Raw genomic sequence first — 21,351 nt, forward strand, 5'->3', positions numbered from 1 at the left:
ATCAATTTGAATTTGAATTTAAGATGAAATTAAATGACGAACATTTTATGTAATTGTTTCAAAAAAAAAAAAAGATATTCATCGATTTTGTATAGCGAATCGATGCTTTAAATACATACATACAATATACACTTTGAAAGACTAATTTCTATCGCCAAAAAGTGGGTGTTTAATAGATTCGCATAGATAAAAACTATTATATTTGTTTCGACCAGTTATATTTTGACAAAATAAAATGACCATCGCATTCATACAGACTCAATTTCATGCAGGCAATCGTTATACATAAAGAAGAAAATACATCTCAGTTTCCGTTAACTATTTGATATTACTTTGGACAGAGGATTATTATCGACAATTGATTTGAATCATGAACTTTGTACCAAATTGATTTAATCAAAAGAAAGAATTAGAAAGAATAGAAGTGAGATAAAAGCGAATGAAGATCATCATCTGCGGGGTGGTCTTGAACGTTTCCGATTTGCAGGAAGTTTATATTGTGCTTTTTAGTTTTATTCTGTTAACATATACACAAATAGTTTCTGTTTTTGTTTTTCGATCACAGTCGACAGTCTATACTAAACGGAAGCTTAGTAGCATAAATCCTTTTCAAACGTTCGATTCTCATAAAGAAATTTGCAGTTAACTTAAAGAGCCACGCACATAAATATACAAACGGTTGTTCGATGTAACTGTGACAATTTTGCAAGCAAATTTCTTTATGGATAATATATTTGTATATATACATAAAAATCAGAAATTGGCTCTTAAGAATCGTTTTCTTTTGTTTTTGGTTTTTTTTTTCATTTCGATTTAATGCTTAAAAACTAAAAAATAGTGTTACTTTTCTTTCGAACGGAGTTTAAAACTACGATGCTATCACGTTTTCAGCTTGGTCTGTAGAGTGATGCCGTTGTCTTTCGTATCGTTGCATTGCCGGGATGAAGAACAATATAAGTCCGCTGACAGCAATCATTAAACCAGCAAATATGAAACCAGGCGTATACGAATGCGATTGATCATAAAGAAAACCGACGATTGGAGACCCAAGAAATGTGGCAATGCCTTGAAATAATAGCAACAAACCAAATGCATTTGTGAGTTTATCCAGTCCAAGTAAATCGACCAATATGACCGATGTTAAACCGACATATGCCCCAATGGTAAAACCAAACACAGCAGCATAAATGGCAAGTGTTTGAAAATCTAGACAGAAAACTGAAGCAGCAGTAGCTATGAAAAGAAAGAAAAAATCATGTTTATCAATATTTGAATTTTATTTGAAAGAAAATCGATTCCAAGAACTTACCAACACCACAAATAACGAGACATACATTGTAGACCCAAAGGCGGTTAACCCAAGATTTGTCGGATATGTATCCCAAAATTAAACGACCAAATGTGTTAAATACACCAATGATGGAAAGCAAATAGCTTCCATCTCCTTCGGACAATCCCAAATCTTTTGCTTGATCAGCTAAACAAAAATAGGGGACATAGAAACCTAAACTAGTGGCAAAATTCGATACAGTGAATAGAACGAAAATCGGATCCTTAAACAAAGAGAAGTTAATCATTTCGAGAAAACTTTCACGTGTGTCTGCCGGTATGCACCCGCAGCATACACCATTTGAAGATATTTCCTGCAGCAACAAAGAAAAAAAACACAAATTTTATTATTCATTTCTTTTCATTGCGTTAAGATTTATGTGGAACTCACATCATTTTCGCTCACGCGTCGAAGTGAACCATATCTATCTGCATCGGTTGGCAACTCGGTATGTGACTTATAATTAGGAATGTTATAAAGCGATCCCTGTAAAGAAGCAAATAAAATAGAGATTAATTAAAATGATGCAGTTTTTTTTGCTGATAATAGATTTAAAATTTTAATTCAGTAAAAACAATTGAAAACGCGTTCAAATTGTCATTTTATGAGGACGCTCACTCTGAGTATAAAAATTGATATTTTCACTTAAAGCGAAAAAAGTTCATGGTATTGAATGACGATTCGAAGTTATCACAATTCGAAAACGAATTGAGAAATATATTTTGTGTAAATGATGCGATGTCGAAATCAATTTTAACAATATCAATTTTTTTAATTAAAATCGTTATCATTGCTACACTCTCTCAGGCCATAACGGTCAGTTGAGTGTTAATCAATTACATTGGCCGTGTCAACAATTGCAATGATACATGTCTCAAACTCATGCACTTTCCGGTCCAATTAATAAATTAACTTTGCCTCTTTCGAAACCAAACTTAAGTCTACTCGTGCTGAAAATGAACGTAAACATCTTGCATTGGAACAAAAGAAAATTGATTGGAGTTCTTGCCTGGTAGAAAATGTCTGGCCGCGAAAGAGTTCCGCTACGCCAGTGCTTATGTGATTCTTTAAGTGGTTTATTTTCGTGATCGGAATCGGATGTTGAATGAATTAGTAATGGTTGACTTAATGTGTATCGCATGCCGTCCGATTTGCCATTATGATTTGTAGACTTCATAGTGCCGCCGATGCCATTCTCTTGACGTCCATTGCAATAATTTACATTGAGTAGTTTATTTGAATCGTAGTTGTTTGTCGTTTCAATGGCCATGCTATGTCCAACACTCTGTGATCGTGTCATTTGAACGCCGTCTCCAACTTCTGAAATGACATTCACGCTTGGTACGCGAACCGATGTTGTTCGTGGCTTTCGTTTCAAATGACCATGCCCATTTTGATGGCCACTTTGTAGAGATTCAACTTCATAACTTTGTTCCCGTTGATCTGGATCGCAAAAAGAAATGTAAAAATCAAATCACTGCACTAGAAAGTGTACTTGAGTTAGAACATACATGTATCGTTTTGTTCGGCTGGAGCGATTTGCCGTGTACTGGATGCAGTTAATGGTCGAAACAATGCACCGAATGCAGCACAATTCAAAACAATTCCCGATAACACCAACAAGGTCCCCCTCCAACCATATGAACCGATCAGAACAGCTATCAGCGGGGCAAACAAAAAAGTCCCCAAACCACTACCAGCAACTGCTATTCCAGTAGCAACCGAACGATATTTCTCAAAATACGTCGTCACGCTAACGATAGCCTGTGAAATAACCAACAGTTTAATTAAATGTGAAGAGACACGATTTTGATGTAAGTTGAGTAGCACTCTTACCGGTAGATAGATGAGACCGAGGCCGCAGCCGACACCAAACCCGATGCTTATAATCAACGTGAGTACATTTTGTGCATAAACACTAATAAGAAGACAAGCTGCAGCGAGTATCGCACCAGCTATTGTTACAGCACGGCAACCATACTTGTTAACGAATGACGAACTTATCGGACCTGAAACGTAATCTCTTGTTACAAAATCATAGCATAGAAATAGATGTTGGCTTATTTTACCTGAGCACAGGGTCATTCCGCTCATAAGACTCAAAATCCACGAGGTATAGCCTTTGCCGGCTTTGAATTCATCCAACAGCTCTAAATATATAATTCCGAATGAATAGCTGAAAAGCAATAGTTGAAGAAAATTAACTGTTTGCTCATTGAAATTAAATGTTGTCGTTTTCTTTTACTTACGTTATGCCATCGGCTGTGAAATAGGAAACACAAAATGATATCATTAAAAATAGTAATATTTATGCAAAAATGTATGTATTTCTACAAAAGGATTTTACGAGGTGTAATAAATTTTGTTCGCCAAATGGGTCAATATATTCATTAAAAATAGAAATATGCAGTAAAATGATAGTCAGGTAAACGACTAACTATAAAAGGGAAATAAATCTGTAAAAATTCATTTCAAGAGTCAAGGTAAACTTTCGGTTTATCGTCTTTATAGCGCACAAGATAAATAATCAAGACGTACAAATTAATTGACGCATTATCAATCAAATGTTTTCATCTGTGAGACGGTTTTATGCTGATTAGTTGATTTTGGTTCATTCATTTCTTTTTTGCTACACAATAAGCCTTAGTATGGCGCCTCACAAATATTTCTTCCTAATTTGCTTTGCTGTTGATTCATTTGTTTTGCAGTCTTTCAAAACAGTGGGCATGCTTCGCATTGTGATAATTGAATTAAAATTGATAAATTACTAAGCCACGATACTCAACCGTCACGAATTAAACAACGTAGCAAAGTACAATAATTCTATATGTATACTCGTTTATTTTACAAAAAAAAGAGAAACATTTATTCGATGTTTGCTTCCATATTGCCCTGATATAGTTTCAAATTGATTTATGATTTGAATCCTATTTAATGGCTAGATAAATTACGAAAATTCTTCAATGTAATGAGAAAACCGCACATTTCAAGGTGTACTGCACTGTAAGCGATCCTATCGTAAAGGTCAATTATTCATAATGAAATGTAAAGGCCATTTTTGGTCATTTTTACGATCGATTTTTTGTGCACTTGGCAACGCGTCAAATAAATGATAGAACTCCAAAAATGGTGATAACGCACCATTAACGGTTTCCGCCGTCACTTGAATTGATTGTAAAAAATAGAATTTTGTGAGCTAGCTGCCGCCTTCGCTATTCTAGTTAAAGTGGATTATGTACGTGCGTGTATGATTCTTTTTCTCTCTAATGGAATTTGTTTTTGTTTTTGTCACACAGTGTGAAATACGAGCAAAATTTAAGTGGACATGTGATTTTGGAATGTGACGAGAATCAAAGCATCGTGTGACTTAAAGTTTAATCCATTAGTCAGAGAATTAAATGCCAGTAAATACTAGTTATCCATATGTTATTTGATAGTTTTTTTTTTCGTGTGTATATAAAACGTCAAACTGTCGAGTTAACGTGATAGAGACTGAGTGATTCAATCACATCGTCTCATGTTATTTTGCGATTTATAATTGAAATTAAAAATGTGATTTAAGAGAAAAGAGGAAAAAAATTAATTTCTACATTGTTAGAATGACGTTCTTAGGGAAGTTGTAAACGTTCAAGCATGACTGTACAACGTTACAGTAAACCGTGAATTTTATTTCTTTTGTTAATTTGTTTGAATCATGAAATGTAGTGCAATCATGGTTTCACAAACTGCTTCTACTCGGTTTGTGTATTCATGAGTTTGCTTTTTATCTATATTCTTGTCGTGAGTACTTTGTACATTGCTTTCATCCATGAAGATGCTTTTTAACCTCTTCAAATGTGTCTTGTCTATTTTGAAATGCAACATGAAATAATAACTTCGATTCCATGCTGTCAATTGTTGATTAGAGTTAATAGTCAACCCATCACAGACACAAATCGTTCAAATTATGAACTTATTGTTGACATGCTCTCTTTCGGAGTCAATACTCGGCAAACCACATCAATCAAATGGTACTTTAATTAATTTCCGAACAATCAACATTCGAATTGAAATGATCGATTTCAAAATCAAAGACGCATATCGCAAGGCATGTGTCGTTTAATTGAATGATTATTCATTTGTTTACATTGCATGTTTTTGTCGTGTGGAAGCCAATTTGTTGTTTTCCGAATGATAAAAATACACAATATTTTCAAAAATAAAACAAGTAGTTATTGGCCTTCTGCCATAACCAAGTTGTGAAATACCCACTATATCGCTCAATGAATATTCATTTTGCGCTGTTTTTTTTTTCTTTCTATTCAAAATTACCACATATTCATTATATGCCAACTAAACACATTATAGTGCCAAAAGCAAATTGTAATGCATAAGTGATTGATGGAAGTGAAATTTGTTGATATTTGATCCGTCGTCGATTATTCATCCCATTGGCACAGTTTAACTTCTGTTATTCGATCGAGTCAAATTCAAAGTGCAACTTCCAATGTGTGCTAATACGTTATCGATAGAAACGATATGTGTTGACTATAGTTCAACAGCAAAATTTCAATAACAATAACTCATATGATGAATGGGATGGGATGGTGACGGGTGTGATAAAAAAAGAACATAAATATGGTGATTACAAAAGAACTCATTTTGTTTTGAGAAGGCACATTATCTCCATATGAGCAATAAAGAAGTGAATATTGTTCATTATCATTGAAATTTAGTTCATTCATTCCATGATGGAGGCAAATAATATAAGGGCAAATGACATGGTGAAAATTAATTTGTTTTCGCTAATTTTTTCTTTACTTTAGCAACCGAAAGAAAAAAGTTAGTACTTTTCAACAAAATTTATGGCAAAAAATCAGAAAGTTTCAAAACAATCTGTTATTAATTTAACCGCAGACGAAGTTGAATGGAATGAGTATGCAATTAAAAAATAACAAGCATTCAATAAAAGTCAACATTATTCAGATCGACTCTTATTTAATGCATCCTTGAATGGTCTTTTAAATCAGAAAAAGTTTTTTGTTCAACATTTGATGTAAGAAATTGTATGTTTTTATCTTTATTGAACCACATCCTTGACACATGAACTGAGATAAAGAGAAAATAATAAGTCATCAAAACCTCCTATGGATTCGCAGTATATGCATAATGAAAAATAAATAACAAAACCACTATACGCGATTATCTGACATCGATTGCAAAGTGGAAAATTGAGTTTGATACATTCAGATGCAGTTATACTTACTTATAATGTGAATTAAGAAACTTGCAATAACAACAATCCATCCAAAACCTGAAATTGAAAAAAGGGTATATGTGATTAGAAAGCTACCATCACTGACTCTCTCTCCTTTGGCACGTACCGCCATCCGGGGGTGGAATAGAAAGTTCATCTTCGTCATTATTGTCATTGATGTTGCTGTTTGATTTACGCTTCGATGGGCCACCGTGCGCCATTTTTGCAGTTTATATCTATTGAGTTTCTTCGTCTTTATCTTAATTGCTGTCACCAATTACGTTTCTCAAACGATAAAAACGAGTGACGTTGCTACTTTTCACTGCGCTTTAGTTTTTTTCCACGATTTTTCTTGTTTTAATTAACTCTTTTTTTTCTTGAACTACTTAATTTTCAACACGTCCATTTTTTATTCGCCGGTTTTTCTACATGTGCTTAGTTTTTTTTTGGATGCACTAAACAAAACGAATTTTATCTCATTCGTAAGTTACGAATCGTAACACACATATAAAATTACTTTGAAGAAATGTGTCCATATTAATCACAAAAAAACTTAAACCACCGTTAGAGTCACGTTACAGTTTAACACTAAAAGACATCAAAAACTCGACGATGGAAATAAAATTGAGCGAATTGAAAATGTGAATCCCGGGAGGATGAATCTGTGTAGTGTGTATAACGTGTTGTTGTTGCTGCTGCTGTTGTTTCTCTACGATGTGTAGGGCATGATTGTCTCTACTTGAATGTTACTGAAATGCACGCACGAAAATTACATTCGTCAGTACGGTATACTCAGACTTTGTTATTTGTATGTTTCTGTCTATTTCTTGTCGTTTACGTCGTTTATGAATTGTTCACATATCGGTTCGATGCGAATGATCGTCACACATTTGCGTCGGTGCGTTTCAAGCGCCCAATCATACGTAGCGTGTATGTACTACTATAAGTACGCGTTGCTTTGACATTTACTCATTCATGATTAATACATGTATGCATAATAACTTACTTACAAAATGTGTGCGCGCGCGCCTTTTTTGCTTTAAATGTTGCTCGCTTTGGAGTCTTCTCTAACAATTGATAAAGAATGTTTTTTTTACTGTAATATGTCGTTAAAGGGAGTAAAATGTGCAAAAGTTGAAGGTCACTAGCTCATGTTATTCATACACTCATTTGTACTTTGCTTTTTGCTATTTCATTAACACTCACTACTGTATTTAGAATATTGCGTTCATTGAACATTGTTTGAAGAATGAATCAGGCTATACATTTTTTTTTAAATGCGAACAGTTGTTATTCATCGTTTGCGCTTTTTTATCTGGGATTTTTTGTGACACATTTTATACCGGCTTTATTTGCAATACATAATTTATAGATTCAACACGTACTCCAATTCGATTTGAACATAAATTTAATAGACATCTAGTCGGTCGAGCACATAATTTCAACCCACATTATTAAAATTGTGCAGTATTTAATACTTGTTTTTTCTTTTTTCCTGCGTAAGAGCTTCACTGTGTGATCAATTCTGACGAATTTGTGCCCCAAAAATTACGAACACCTAAAAGTCAAGAAAAATGTTGTGAATTTAAGATTGGATTTGGAACTGGTTTCCAAACTGTCTAACTATGTAAATGCCAAGTGTAAATTTCGGTTGAATATGAATTTATATTTATTCTAAAACTGGTTTCAAGTCAAATTTTAATTTATTATTAGTCTGTACTTTGTTCGTCAAAATCGGCGAATCATACTGAATATAAAAACAGTCTAGCGATAAGCAAGCCACATTATCAGCGATTAATTGCGGTCAAATGAAATGCGAGCCAAGCCTGGGGAATCACTCGCCGTGAGCTACTGAGATATTTTGAATTTAATTAGGACTTGACATCATCTCGATTTATCATCATGACGACATTTGATTTCCGTTTTCGCGCGTCGCGCAAAATTAAAAATGAAATACAAAAATGGAATTGAACAAAGAATGAAAATATATGCATTTGAATAAACAATGAGCTATGGCCTTGTTGAAATGAGATTTCATTGTGTATCGAGAGATGTGTGTGCTCAATATCCCAAAGGAAATGCTGAAACGAATGAAAAATTTGATGAAGAATGGCGCTCAAACAGCAAGCTAAAGAGAAAAAAACTCTTTTCTTTTTCTGTCTGCGTCATACGTTTACGGTGAAAAAAAAAACACAAAAGCACCTTTTTTCAATATCCTCGCGTGTAATTCAGTTCGGCTTTTCTTTTTCTTTTTTTAATTTTGCATCAAAGCCGTGAAATATAAATAGGAGCACGAGATGTGTGCGCGCAATGAAGTTCAAACAGCTGCATTTCGTGCTTGAATCGAAATCGATTTGCACAAACACATCCATCAAAGTTGCTGTTTTATTGTCGTTGTTCAAACTTCTTTTATTTTAAATTGAATACTTTTTACGTTTTTACGTTACCCGTTTTTGGAACTTTTCAAATATAAATGCAACTGCCGATAAAACTACTAATCAAACGGTTGTACATTTCGTTTTAATGTGCTTTTGCTGTATATTGGAAATCGAATTTGTAACCTGATTGCGAGAACTTTCTGACATTAAATGAAAACATTTATTGGCTTCCATTGGAAATGAAGCGAACAAATCAATCTGTTGAATAAGTATTTTATTCCAAGTGTATCCAAGTGAAAAATCATGACGTAAATTGCCTGAAACGTTTACTTAACTTAGTCCGCCGAAATAAGAACGTATCGATCCATGGATTTATTTAAATGGATTGAATTCAACGATGGAATTTTCCGTCTCTACTGAAGATAAATCGTTTTGCAAGCCGATTCCGAACAACGATTTGTTGAACCGGAAAATTATCATATGCTTATCAATAATTTAAAATGCCAAAAACGAGCCATTAATTTTGATTGATTTCGTTGGTATTTTGTTGAAAATTGGAATTGGAATCGATTGATTTTAAACAATTTCCATCATTGACGCCATTCGTCTTTTCAATTTCCATAACATTGTGTTTAAAATATTGGCTTTTTGATAAATACAATTACATTTGACTGAAGTTGGCAGTCTATGCTGAACAAAAAGCTTTTCTCAATTTCGAAATGGCAAGCCTTCGAAATGTTGTGAATATAAAAAGAATCTGAAACAGCTCTTGTAGTCGTTGTCGATGGCAAAGCATAATTTCCATAAAAATTCAAACTCGCACTTAATGAATGGAAAAGTATGCGTCCCACAGACTTTTATTCGTTGGTTATTTATAAACTATATAAAAATGGCGTTCGGAAAAAGATCTTCTTCGCACGATTTTGCGTCGTTTTATTTTCTACACAGTAAAACAAATTCACAGACTGATATTAATTACACTCGCACACATTCTTGCTGAATCATGCACAGCAAATTATATGTTTTATTTATATGTCAAGAATCACATTGGCTCAATGGATGGATGCCAAGTGCTGACAAGTGAACTATTATTCCGAAAAATCAAAACTAAATTTAGAACGTCGTCATCATATGTGTGAGCGCCACAGAGTTTATTTTGCGCAAAAACGAAATTTCGAATTAAAAAAAACAGTCTGTTAATAGAATAAAAAATGTTTGTGCGATTAGAAAATAGATCATAGCAATCATCGACCCTACATCGGCACGTGTTTCTGTACATTCGTTTAAACTCAATCTTTTGATTCTTTCACGTGCACATTCAATTATTGAAATTGAATTCAAATTGTGACAACAATGTCAACTCATTTAAAAGATGGCTCATTGATTTCACCAATAGATAGAAATGTTAAACACAAAAAATAACAGTATTACACTCGTGTATGTCACACATCTGATGCTCTGTAGCAATGTGCTTAGTTACACGTGATTACTCCGTCACATACACACAATACAATTACAATAACAAGCAACAGTAAACGAAGAAAATAAAACGCACTACAAATTCTATTTACCCTTCTCCCAAAGGGGGTTCTTTGTGAAGCTAGAACTGACACAATGAAATGGAGTGTCTACTGCTGCTGTAATAATAGTAATAATAATAATGATAATAATAATATGAAGCAGCACGAACACACACAGCTGATGTCTTTCTGCAAAATGAGACGGATAGAAAATGAATACTTCGCATTTGTATATTGCGATGGATGAAAACAAAGTGAACAAACGCATTGGGATAAATTGATTTTAATGCGAAAGATCGATATTTATTGTTCCCCATTTGATAAATTGTGTGTACACTGTACACAGTCAATAATAAAATGCATAAATAAATATATGTCAAGGTTTTGAATATCGATAAAAAATGGTCGTTTTGGTCAATGATGTGGACTTTTTGCTTTTTTCGTTTAATATAATAAAGACATTTTTTTTCACATCACAACACAATTTAGATGGCTTTTGATACGCACCTCGAACGTATAAAGACATTCATTCTTTTTTTCATATGCGACATATTACTTTGCAACACTCGATTAAACAAATCGATATATACCTTTTGCGTAGCCACGGTTGTCGTCACTTTTACTTCGCTGCGTTTCGTGGTTTAATACATCAAAAAAAAAATAATTGGTTATATATTTGTAGAAAATCTAACTTAAACTGTATACTTTTTTTTGGGCTATCGTGCGACTTAAATAAAATGCTCTTTCACTTGTTGTTTTTTTTTCTATTTATTTTCAGTAATTTGTATTGAGACGCACAAAATGAAAAATTTGTTTGCTTGGAACAAAAATTAAAATGAAATTGCGTGCACCCCACATGCGTGGGCTATCACGCACAAAAGCACACTGAACTTTGTTGTTACGATTGATGCATCGTAAAGGAGTAGAGCGCCAAATAACCAACAAAAAAACTCAACTCGAATATCATTCAACTTCGTACTGTCGCTCGCTTGCTCGAGCTGCAAAACACAGAATAAACACACGGAAAGCTCGCGCGCGGCATATTTTCCACTCACCAACAATGCTATTTATACATCGCTCTGTCGTAGGTTCTGTGTGTATATATGTGGTGACACACTAAATTTTCAAACGTGGGGAACTACCTACACCGTTGTTATGTTGGCGTTTTTATCATACACAGCTGTTTTCTTTGTGATGCAATTTGTATGATTTTAGTATGTGTGTGCAGTTTTATATGGACTGTGTATGCTTTCAATTTCCAATTTCTAGTTGAAATGACGAAATGCTTGCAAAATTTAACATAAAATTTTTCCATAAAATTGGAAGAAAAATATATTTTTCATCATTTGAAATCAAAAAGTGTCCAAATTCAGAAGGTTTGCTACTTGGGTTAAATTGTCTGTTTACAATTTCATACAGAAGAGTGGAAACAAGAGACACAGTATGTGTGCATGTATTGGTTTATTTATCTTCGAAAACGAGAAAGTGATTTTGCGCATTATGTCGCATCGCATTTGTTAGATTTTGACATGTTGGGAAAATTCGTTAGCAGAGAGAGGGAAACACGATATCAACAAAAGAAAACAACAACTTTATTTTCGTGCCAATGAATAAAATTTATTGTTTTTACATTGAAAGTCGTTGTACTTGATTTTAATTTCTGCAACAAAATAAAATGCGCAATAAGAATGCAAATAACTGTGCATTTTATTACAAGAAGCGTTTACCTCGCATAAAAGCGTTAACGATGGCTTCTGTGGCGTCTCCATGCTCCACTTCAAAGGAAATATCAATTAATGTTTAAAAATTGGTTTATTGGCTGTGTGCGGGAAATCCGGAACTCGTTCCGAACAGCGAAAAGAGTCATTTTACGGCATATAAATTCAATGCAATGAAAAAGAAGAAAAAAACTCATTCTCATTTGTTCATGGTTGAAACTTTATTAAGTTTTATTTTGAATAAATATCAGTTTAAGATTTTATTACATGTGTGCTCTCTATTTTAATAATTATTCAAAACTGACTGAAGTTCAATTATATTCTTCTTTTTTTTGGTAGCATAATTAAGCATTTTTCGATAAAAAAGAATGTGCTGTAATTATATTTCCATATTCAAACGATATTGTGTCGCATATGACACACGGTCAACTCAATTTTATTTAATAAATAAAAATTCAAATCGACAAAAACGATTAAAATTGTTTAAAACTACACAATCAATAAATTATATATTTTTTTCAAAAGGGACGAATTTCGATGATTTCTTTTTTTTAATTGAAAGATATTTAAATGAATGAAAGACATAATCAAAGCCAATCATTTTTTTTTAATTTCTGAAATTGGTGCAATATATTTATTCCTCATATGGGTTAAAATCTATGAGACTTTCTTCTCATTATGTATATCACAACAATCATTTCTTATTTGTAAAAGAAACATACTCTTCTATTGTGGCATTGTGGCTGAGTGAGTGGGGACAGCGCTTCAAATAGAAATTCTCAAACATAATAATTGACACATTCTTGACGATTGACTGACACTGATTTGCACACTGAAATTGAATAGAGAAGCAACTGTATTCGATGTGCTATTGCACATAATCAGTTAGATTGAACTTTTTGAGGTATATGTATTTATTTTAATAATAAAGGAATTGAAAGATTTAGGATTCGACAATGCTCGCATCAAGCCATTCAATGTATAAATTTAGTTTCTTTTACCCTTCATCAAAATGCGGTCGCCCATAATCGAACAATTCAAATGTTTCTTTGTGATTCTCTCATATCTCAATACACAAACATAGATTCTTTTTTTCTTTCTCCATGCGCATTTAACCGAAAACCTTTTGAATAAAAGTGTGCGTTTCGGGTTTGGTAAGAATACGTTTGCGATTCGGTTTGAAGTTTTGATAGTCAAGTTCAGCGTTTGTGAAATCTGCATGCTTTGTTTCATTGATTCGCTTATGTGAATCCGTTTCATGTTGCTGTTCATGATTGTGTTGATGTTTATCGATAGCAACAAGCGAATTGCTACGTTTTGCCACTTCCAAATGACGAGCTTCGGTAAAAGTTTCGTTAATCGATTGCGTTGCTGCATCGATGACTATTTCAGTTGATTTGACTGATGAATTGGATGATAAAATCGTAACATTTTCACTGGTAATTGTTGTTTCTGTTGAATTTATCGTTTCCATGGCAATGCTTGAATCGTTTGCCTGTATAAAATCAGTCGGAGCTTTGGTAGTGGTCGTTGGAATGTGTGGTGCATGATAAGAAATTTCACCACCAAATTTCGGTGCATGTGGGCGCATCATATTTGATTTGGGATATTCATGAGGTATTTGAACGGATGTTGTCGTCGAAACAGTAGTTGATTCGGATGAGTTTGTTGTGCTCGCATTAGGTGCAAAAGAAGAACTTACAACTGTAGTGGATAATGTTTCATTACTTGAATTGATTGTAGTCACGTCGTTGGCGATTGTTGTTGGCACTGGTGTTTGTTGCGTAGAAGATGCTAAAATCTCTTGATCATTTACCTGTGATGTAGAATTTGCACTGGATGCATCTAATTCCTGACCATTTGTTGATGATAGTAGTGGTGTTTCCGTTGAATTTTGATGTTGCACCAGTAACATCGGTGGAATGAAATGATCACGCGCTATTTCCTTGTGGGGTAAATGCATCACTTCAGTTTCCGTTTGGATATTCGATTCGGTTGTGGCGGAAATGTTGACTGGAATTTCCGTTTCACGTCGGTTTCGCATTTCAATCGTTGTTCGTTGCAGTTCCACCACATTTTTTGGTGTTGTTATAAAAGTTTCTTTGGCATTTTTGAAATTATCTTCAGCAGAATTGGCGGAAGAGTCTGGTTGATCACCCATCATTACATCATCACCGTTACTCTCGTCGCTTTTTGTTTTTCTCATTTGTTTCGGTTGATTTTTCAATGGTTTTTCTGAATTTGTGAATTTCTTTGCATTCTTTACCGGTTTGACATCATCATCTTGTGCGGCTGCATCGCCCATCATCATTTCATCCAAATTGAATTTGTTGTCAACTTCAACAGATGCCTCAATTTGATTTGCAATTTTATCAATATTATTGTTTTCCATGTTGTCGGTTCGAGATGAAGCCAATGTCATCATTTCAATAATATTTTGCGATGGCAACTCTTCGGCAGCCGCTTTCATTTCATTGTCACTTGTAAAACTTGCACGTTCCGAGCGGCATAGTAATTCACGTTGAATCACATCCTGATCCTGTTTACCGTTGCATGTTAAACGCTTAATTCCCTCGGCACCACCACAATCGCGTGATAGCTCAATCGTTGCACTATCGGCAACATATTGAATTTGAAGCGATGGTAATGCGCGAATTAAACATTCCGAAGCCCATTCAGGCGCTACAAATAGAAATTTATTTATATAGACGTATGTATATGGATGACATTTTTTTCCCTGTATGCTCAATATAAATTTAAATTGAAAATGCAAATACAAATTGTAAACAGTACAGAGCAAACAGTATTTACATATAATACGTATACAAACCCTCCATTTCGCACAAGAATGCTGCTACATCGGGTCCACCACAGCGTAAACTATGCCAACGATAGTCTTTTGTTGGGTCAACAACCGCACACAACGGCGAATCAATGGCCGGAATTTGTTCGGCCCAATAGTTGCCGAATTCACGATCCAATATTTTCGAATTCCTATGCGACAAAGTACAATAAACAATTCGAACAAATGAGTGCCATTCACATTTTTCATCTGCACTCGTGCACAAAAACATAAACAAATTAAAAATTTAAAATCGATTTTTTAACTTACGACCACATAAAACGATCTGAATTCTGAGATCTCATCAATCCAATCCATACATTTTCTGTCACGTTTAAATCACTCAAATATGCTCGGCTTGCATCGTATTTGACACCATTATCAACTGTATATATGAAAACAGAACGAACAAAAAAATCGCAACAGCAGCACAAAAGAGCAATTTTCATTAATTAAAAAGCAGGTTTTATTGAAAATTGAAATATTCATGTGATTTCATTTGAATCGCTTCTCATTTTTTTCATGATTGAAAAGATATATAAGCGTCAATGCAGCAGCAACAGCATTATTGGCATAAACAAAAAATTCGATAAAATTTGCAATGCATTGAAAAACGTGTTTCAAATTGGTATGCAAATAAAACATAAAAAGATTGTTGTATTAACATTTAATGTGAATGAAAAAAACATCAACAGCCTCAACCGCCCTTGCGACAAAACCGTGCACATTTCCATTGAAAACATCAAACATTGATTTTATCACTTCCATTACACCTTATTCGGCTAAATAACGAATTGCAATGCAAAAATGAATAATTACTCGGACATTTCTAGTTCATTGAACAATACCGTATAAATTTGTTTAGGTGGGAAATGGTCGAAATTGTGAAATGAAATGCATACAGTATGAATAAATTATGACAATTTGAGCAGATGAGACCGTTTTTCTGAACTGGACACATTCAAATTTCATAAAATGTTGATGTTTATGAACTTTTCGCTGAACATGCAATTTATATTTCGATTTGTTTCGTTCCATTCATTTATTTTTCATTTTCAATTTCAGTGAATATTTTTCATTCTTTTCATGTGAATCGTTCCAAGAATAAATGGTGGAATTTACAATTTATAATTTTTCATTTCATCTTCTTTTTCTCCTGTCCATGCTCAATAAATGAATTTGCAAAGCAATTTTCGTTTGTGATAAAGCGATTTACAGGAAAATGTTCAAGTGAGAACATTTTTTTCCGTTATCTAGATTCTTGAGTGGTATAAGGGTGGGTGATTTTCATCAAATTGAGTCCGTCCGTAGCGACGAAACAGTTGTTTGCTTTTAAAATTTATGCAAAATATCCGCACATTATGTTATCACAAGCACGATTCGAAAGTTTGTCGACGATAAAAGAGAGAGCGCGCGTCTAACGTTAATTTACTGCAAGTATATTGATAGCACATTTCATAGCATACTGTATCTGTGCACTTGTATCTGTGTTTGTTCTCTCACTCGCTTATTACGTTTTTTTCCTTCATATTTTGGCCACTGTTGTTGTTGTTGGGCATAGAAGGTTCAAAATAGCCACTCAATAAATGGCAGGAGCAAAAATAATGCATATATTTTTAAATATGAAAAATCATTACCTGTAACTAAGTTTGCGTGGTGGAACTGACACACAGCATCCGCTTCGTACCAAGAGATTTTATCACGAAAAAATCGATAAAATACGGTAAAGCCGTCTTGTGGTAGGGTCCATGTGTTGCTGATGCTCATTTGCTACGTGAGTGTATATATGCATGCAAATATTAACAACATTAAGTTTTAAATTAGTTTAAACACGGGCATACACACCAACTTTTGATACGTATTTATTATACAAATTAAAAACTAAGAGAATTGCGTACGTGCCACGAGAAAATGGGTAAAAAAGGAGATAATAAGTGGGGTTGCTATTTTTTCCCTATTTTTTCCCTATATTTGCGCAAAAAGAGGCAAAAAAACTTCTCGAACAATATTTTTGTAATTTATTTGAACAGTTAGTGCACGCCGAGAAACAGGCCTCATTTTGAACATCATAAATTTTAAATGAATTAATTTTTGCTTCGGTGTACAAACACACACACACGCGCGCCGAACATATAAAGTAGACCTTAAAGTGAGTGACAATGTGGAATGGAAAATGGTAACGCAATGGTGGCTGCTGCGGTGGTGGTAGTGGCTATAGGTTTATGAGCCTCTGGATAATCTGCTTAGTAGAATTAAATTGGATGGAATCCACTGGACGATGGATGAAAGAGAGAAAAAAAAATATAGCAGACGTTGCACACATTTTATACAATTTGTTCGCTCAGCAGCGTTAGTAGCAGCTGGCCGAAATGCATATGAGGACATGATACACAGTTTATTTTTAGATGTATTTACCATGGTTAACATTTTATTGGGTAGGAAAAAAGTCATTATCCGATCGTCGGCTTGAAAGCACTACAAATACGGTGCGCTGTACTGTGTGTATGCTCTGATTTGTTTCTCTATACAAATATGCAGTTAGAATGTTCTCATTTCGATGTACACTTTCTACGTCAATCACACTTGGGGTCTAATAATTGACACCGAAAATATACAGGAATAGAATACTTCCCAGTGTCAGAGTGTAAGAGATTTTGGTATGCACATCTATGAATATGCCCGACGGCGATATGAAGCACTTAGATAACCTAGTCCAATCATTATTTATTTATCTACAACGTACACTTTTTGTTTCATATCTTATTTGTGTGTGTACATGATGTAAATTTAAATTCGATGCATCGAATTTCATAATAAAATCGATGGCTCGACATAACAACTCAATTTTGTTGTGAACATTCCGAAAATGCTGAAAATATCTCTGCGAATCTCATTCGCTTTGACATCACTGTGATTTAGCATTTAAGCTCTTGCATTCAGTTTTGAAACGTTTGCAAAAATGTTCGATACATAACTTTGATTGAAAATCCATTTCACGCAATGTTGACAACTTATTTTTTTGATCGAAAAAAATTTACTTGGTACAATGGAAATCTCTAGTCAATTTATATTAAGTGCTTACACCTTAATGCTCTGTCTTCAAATATGCATATGTTTTTATTAACCAAACTGAAAATTGAACATCAATCAATGACATATACACAATTTTACTTTCAAAAATCAATTTAAAACCAGGTAAGCTTCTGTGTGTGTTGTACACGTCTCAACGGTATATCATACCGCTTGCGGCAGTATAAACTTACCATTTTGCAAATAAATGTATGTATGAATGTATTTGCTCATGCTCTCGCATAAAAAATAAATAAAGAGTCGACAATATGAAAATAGAGAAAAGGCACGTTTTGTTTGTTGGTCCCAAATTTTATGGCTTGTTTTGTTCGTACATTTTTCTTTTCGCAAATACGTTCGCAATGGTGGCGATGATGGCAGAATTCTTGTTTTATTTATCTTTGAAAGTTTGGAAAAATAAGTTGGAGAGTTTCTCGCTGTGCGTCCGTTATGGATATAATACATATACTTTAAGGTCGAAAAAGCTGCATGGAAAGTGGTTCGCTTTCGATAATTATTCCAGTGTAATGCACCAATTGCAATTTGCCTGCTCCATATAATATGCAGTATGTCGAGTATGAAAATGTGATTTTATTACATTGTTATATGTGTGTTTAATGTGAGAAAATTTGGGAAAGAAATCTCCTATCTCGTCTTCAGCTTGCTAACAAAAAGATATGCCAATTTTATGCAGCAAATGGGAATAATGGCCAATAGCAAACGCTACACTCTGTGAGTGGAGTGAAAAAAGTACAAAAAATGACCCCATTTTATCAACCCTATTTTTGGTTGGCAAAAATTACCATCAACGCCGAAGAAGAAAAACCTTCAAGAAGTTTATTTACATTCTACTGAGATCTTTCGTTTTCTTACTCGCATTCGTTCTTATGAAGTATTTGTATGAGTATATATATCCAATTTTTATTTCGGGGTGCTCAAGTTTTTACCACACCGCACCACATCAAAAACTAATATGGTGAACAGTGCTGCGACGATACATGTTATAAAATGCTTCAATACAACGTGAGAGTGTGGAAACAAAAAAAAAAGAAATGTGCTGGCACAGCACAAGATATGAATAAGAAAAAAGCGAAAAGAATGAAAATCGAAATGAAAAATCGTACTAATATGAAACGCAAACAAATGGCAAGGGTAGCTTGTAATTACATGTTATTGAAAGATTTTCTTTATGAATTTTTTTTTTTTTCAACAGATTTTCTTGCACAGACAAACCCATCTTCACACACACACACTGTGCAAGTGGCAGAGAGAAAGTTGTAGCGAATGGAACTGAAACGTTGAAATACAATTCAAACATTTGCATGAATAATGCAAATGAAGATTTTTGATTAAAATTGTTTAATTAAATTTTGGTTCTTCTAGCTTGCCACTGGAATGTTCAAGCTCAATTGAACACGATATTCGGTTCCACTTTTTGCATTATTCTGCGAATTTGTCGGGCTTTCTGAATTGGAGAGAGAATAAAAAAAATGTACGAGAAGATGGAAACTTTGTGTTCATTGGCATTATAAACTTAAAGACCAACCACATCGAACAATTTCTCAACAAGGCAAACTTTGCCATTCAATTTGACTATTGTATAAATAGCGGTACTATGTACTACTCATTTATTTCCTAATTTTAATAAGCATGTTGATTAACACTATGACGAACCGTTTTCCACATGAATAACCGTAGTTTCAAAACGACGGGTGAAGGGTATGCACTTAAAATTTAAAATAAAAAGAAAAATATGTTGTTTGATGGCAATACAAAGATATACACAGACACAGTGGGGGAAGATGAATGGAAAGAGAGGGAGACGAGAAGAGAATTGGTTGTCGCTCGAACGACTTCTTAAACAATTTATTGTTGTTGCTGGTCCCGCTGTTGTTGTCTCCCGTCAAGAACTTTTCCAAGCCAATTAAATTAATGGGATTAAAAAAGCATTTAAAATGGAATTACAAAAGCATTGACTTTCCATTCAACGCATCCCAAACTTCCATCATAATTAGTGAATATGCTCACAGTATGTTTCGCTTCGTACAGTGTACATTTTTCTATTCTGTATATCAATGCCACCCAGAAAATCGTGAATTTTTGTTAGCAATATTCAAATTGGCTATTAAGAAATCGTACTTTAAACCGTTTAACATGTTTTGAAATGGATACCATTGGCTTAAACCATCTCAAATGGTCCATTTGAAATGTGTGCCCTCGTTACATCATCACACATTCATTAAATATCGTATCATTGTTTATCAATTTGGAAAATCGAATGAAGGGAAAGAGAACAGTGCGCTCATAAATTCAAATTGGGCTGAAACTTATTGTGCAAACGATTCAATTTCAAATTAGTGTTCTTTACGGGACATGAATACGAAATAACGTTTTATGCGCGCGATTACTGCGGAAATCCATTGTTTTTCATTGTCAAAACGGCTTTTTAATAAATGTAAATGCGATGATTTCTGAATATTTTGTGATTACATGCTTTTTGGGTTAATTTAACAACATGGATAGATAGAGAGAAAGGGAAGGAGGTAGGAAACGATTGAATCAGGTACAGGGATTTGCAATTAACATTTTATCTCTTGACTTACATGACTTTTACAATGTGATACCAACAACAGCATTGTTCCAACAAATGCCAAGAGGCATATTTTCCTGTTCCTCGGCTGCATCATTCTGCCTACTGATGGATGATATTATGCGGGCTTTCTATTATGTTTGGCACACACACACGTCGTCTTTCGTTCACTGTTGCAATTTTAGATGAGATGTATGTTACACCTGGTCGTCGTCGTAGTCGTCGTCAAACACACAGCCAATGATATGAAAACAATGGGCTTTTATTCTCTTGTGAAAAGTGAAAACTATATAAATTTCCTTTTTTTCAAGTCTATTCACTATTATTATTATTTGACACGTTTTTCCCTTCCAGCAAATTTATTGCGTGGAAAAATTGCAATGTAAAAGAAACAAAAAAAATGTGTTTTTTTTCTTCTATATAAAAAAAAAACTCTAGTGAGCGAGAGTCACATGAATTACTAATGACGATTCATATAACCGCGCGCGGGTCGGTGCTTCCAATGTTGAGCGTGTGTGATACACGAGTAAAACACTCCTTGTTTCTGACGAATGCGAGAGGGCAAACAAATGTGCTATTTTGTGTTCTGTGTGCTACAGAAGTATGCGACCGATTCGGCGAAAACATGAAATTGTTTTGAATTGCGTGTACTCACATATTCTCCACAT

At 34.1% G+C, this 21,351-nt stretch overlaps 2 protein-coding genes across 3 annotated transcripts; both read right to left on the reverse strand.

The window, feature by feature from the left end:
* Positions 1 to 362: 362 nt before the first annotated feature.
* On the reverse strand, positions 363 to 11,388 carry LOC116344495 (monocarboxylate transporter 9-like). Of its 2 annotated transcripts, XM_031773073.1 has the most exons (12): positions 11,170 to 11,388; positions 11,055 to 11,091; positions 6,694 to 8,124; positions 6,576 to 6,623; positions 3,580 to 3,592; positions 3,400 to 3,506; positions 3,167 to 3,339; positions 2,842 to 3,094; positions 2,340 to 2,773; positions 1,721 to 1,816; positions 1,310 to 1,643; positions 363 to 1,233 (listed from the first exon to the last, which is right to left on the reverse strand). In XM_031773073.1, exons 3-12 carry the CDS (start codon positions 6,785 to 6,787, stop codon positions 869 to 871), a joined length of 1,917 nt encoding a protein of 638 aa, XP_031628933.1. In that variant the 5' UTR covers positions 6,788 to 8,124; positions 11,055 to 11,091; positions 11,170 to 11,388; the 3' UTR covers positions 363 to 868. The 2 variants fall into 2 exon arrangements, with proteins under 2 accessions (XP_031628933.1, XP_031628932.1); XM_031773072.1 differs by having other exon boundaries at positions 10,972 to 11,388.
* Positions 11,389 to 12,384: 996 nt separating this feature from the next.
* LOC116344143 lies at positions 12,385 to 21,304 on the reverse strand. The gene is made up of 5 exons (XM_031772566.1): positions 20,697 to 21,304; positions 16,662 to 16,794; positions 15,295 to 15,409; positions 15,013 to 15,176; positions 12,385 to 14,864 (listed from the first exon to the last, which is right to left on the reverse strand). The coding sequence occupies exons 1-5, from the start codon at positions 20,778 to 20,780 to the stop codon at positions 13,294 to 13,296; spliced, it is 2,067 nt and encodes a 688-aa protein (XP_031628426.1). The 5' UTR covers positions 20,781 to 21,304; the 3' UTR covers positions 12,385 to 13,293.
* Between the last annotated feature and the right edge of the window lie 47 nt (positions 21,305 to 21,351).

The sequence above is a fragment of the Contarinia nasturtii genome, unplaced genomic scaffold (genome assembly GCF_009176525.2).
Source record: "Contarinia nasturtii isolate CC-2019 unplaced genomic scaffold, AAFC_CNas_1.1 Cnas_scaffold_1037, whole genome shotgun sequence".
NCBI lineage: Eukaryota > Metazoa > Arthropoda > Insecta > Diptera > Cecidomyiidae > Contarinia > Contarinia nasturtii.

Coding starts and splice junctions, on each gene's coding strand:
- LOC116344495 (XM_031773073.1), bottom strand. CDS start 6,787: ATGGCGCACGGTGGCCCATCGAAGCGTAAATCAAACAGCAACATCAAT. Junction 6,624..6,693: donor TATTCCACCCCCGGATGGCG/GTACGTGCCAAA, acceptor TTTCAATTTCAG/GTTTTGGATGGATTGTTGTT. Junction 1,817..2,339: donor GGCCAGACATTTTCTACCAG/GCAAGAACTCCA, acceptor GCTTCTTTACAG/GGATCGCTTTATAACATTCC.
- LOC116344143 (XM_031772566.1), bottom strand. CDS start 20,780: ATGATGCAGCCGAGGAACAGGAAAATATGCCTCTTGGCATTTGTTGGA. Junction 16,795..20,696: donor TATCACATTGTAAAAGTCAT/GTAAGTCAAGAG, acceptor ACACTCACGTAG/CAAATGAGCATCAGCAACAC. Junction 15,410..16,661: donor CCACGCAAACTTAGTTACAG/GTAATGATTTTT, acceptor TCATATATACAG/TTGATAATGGTGTCAAATAC.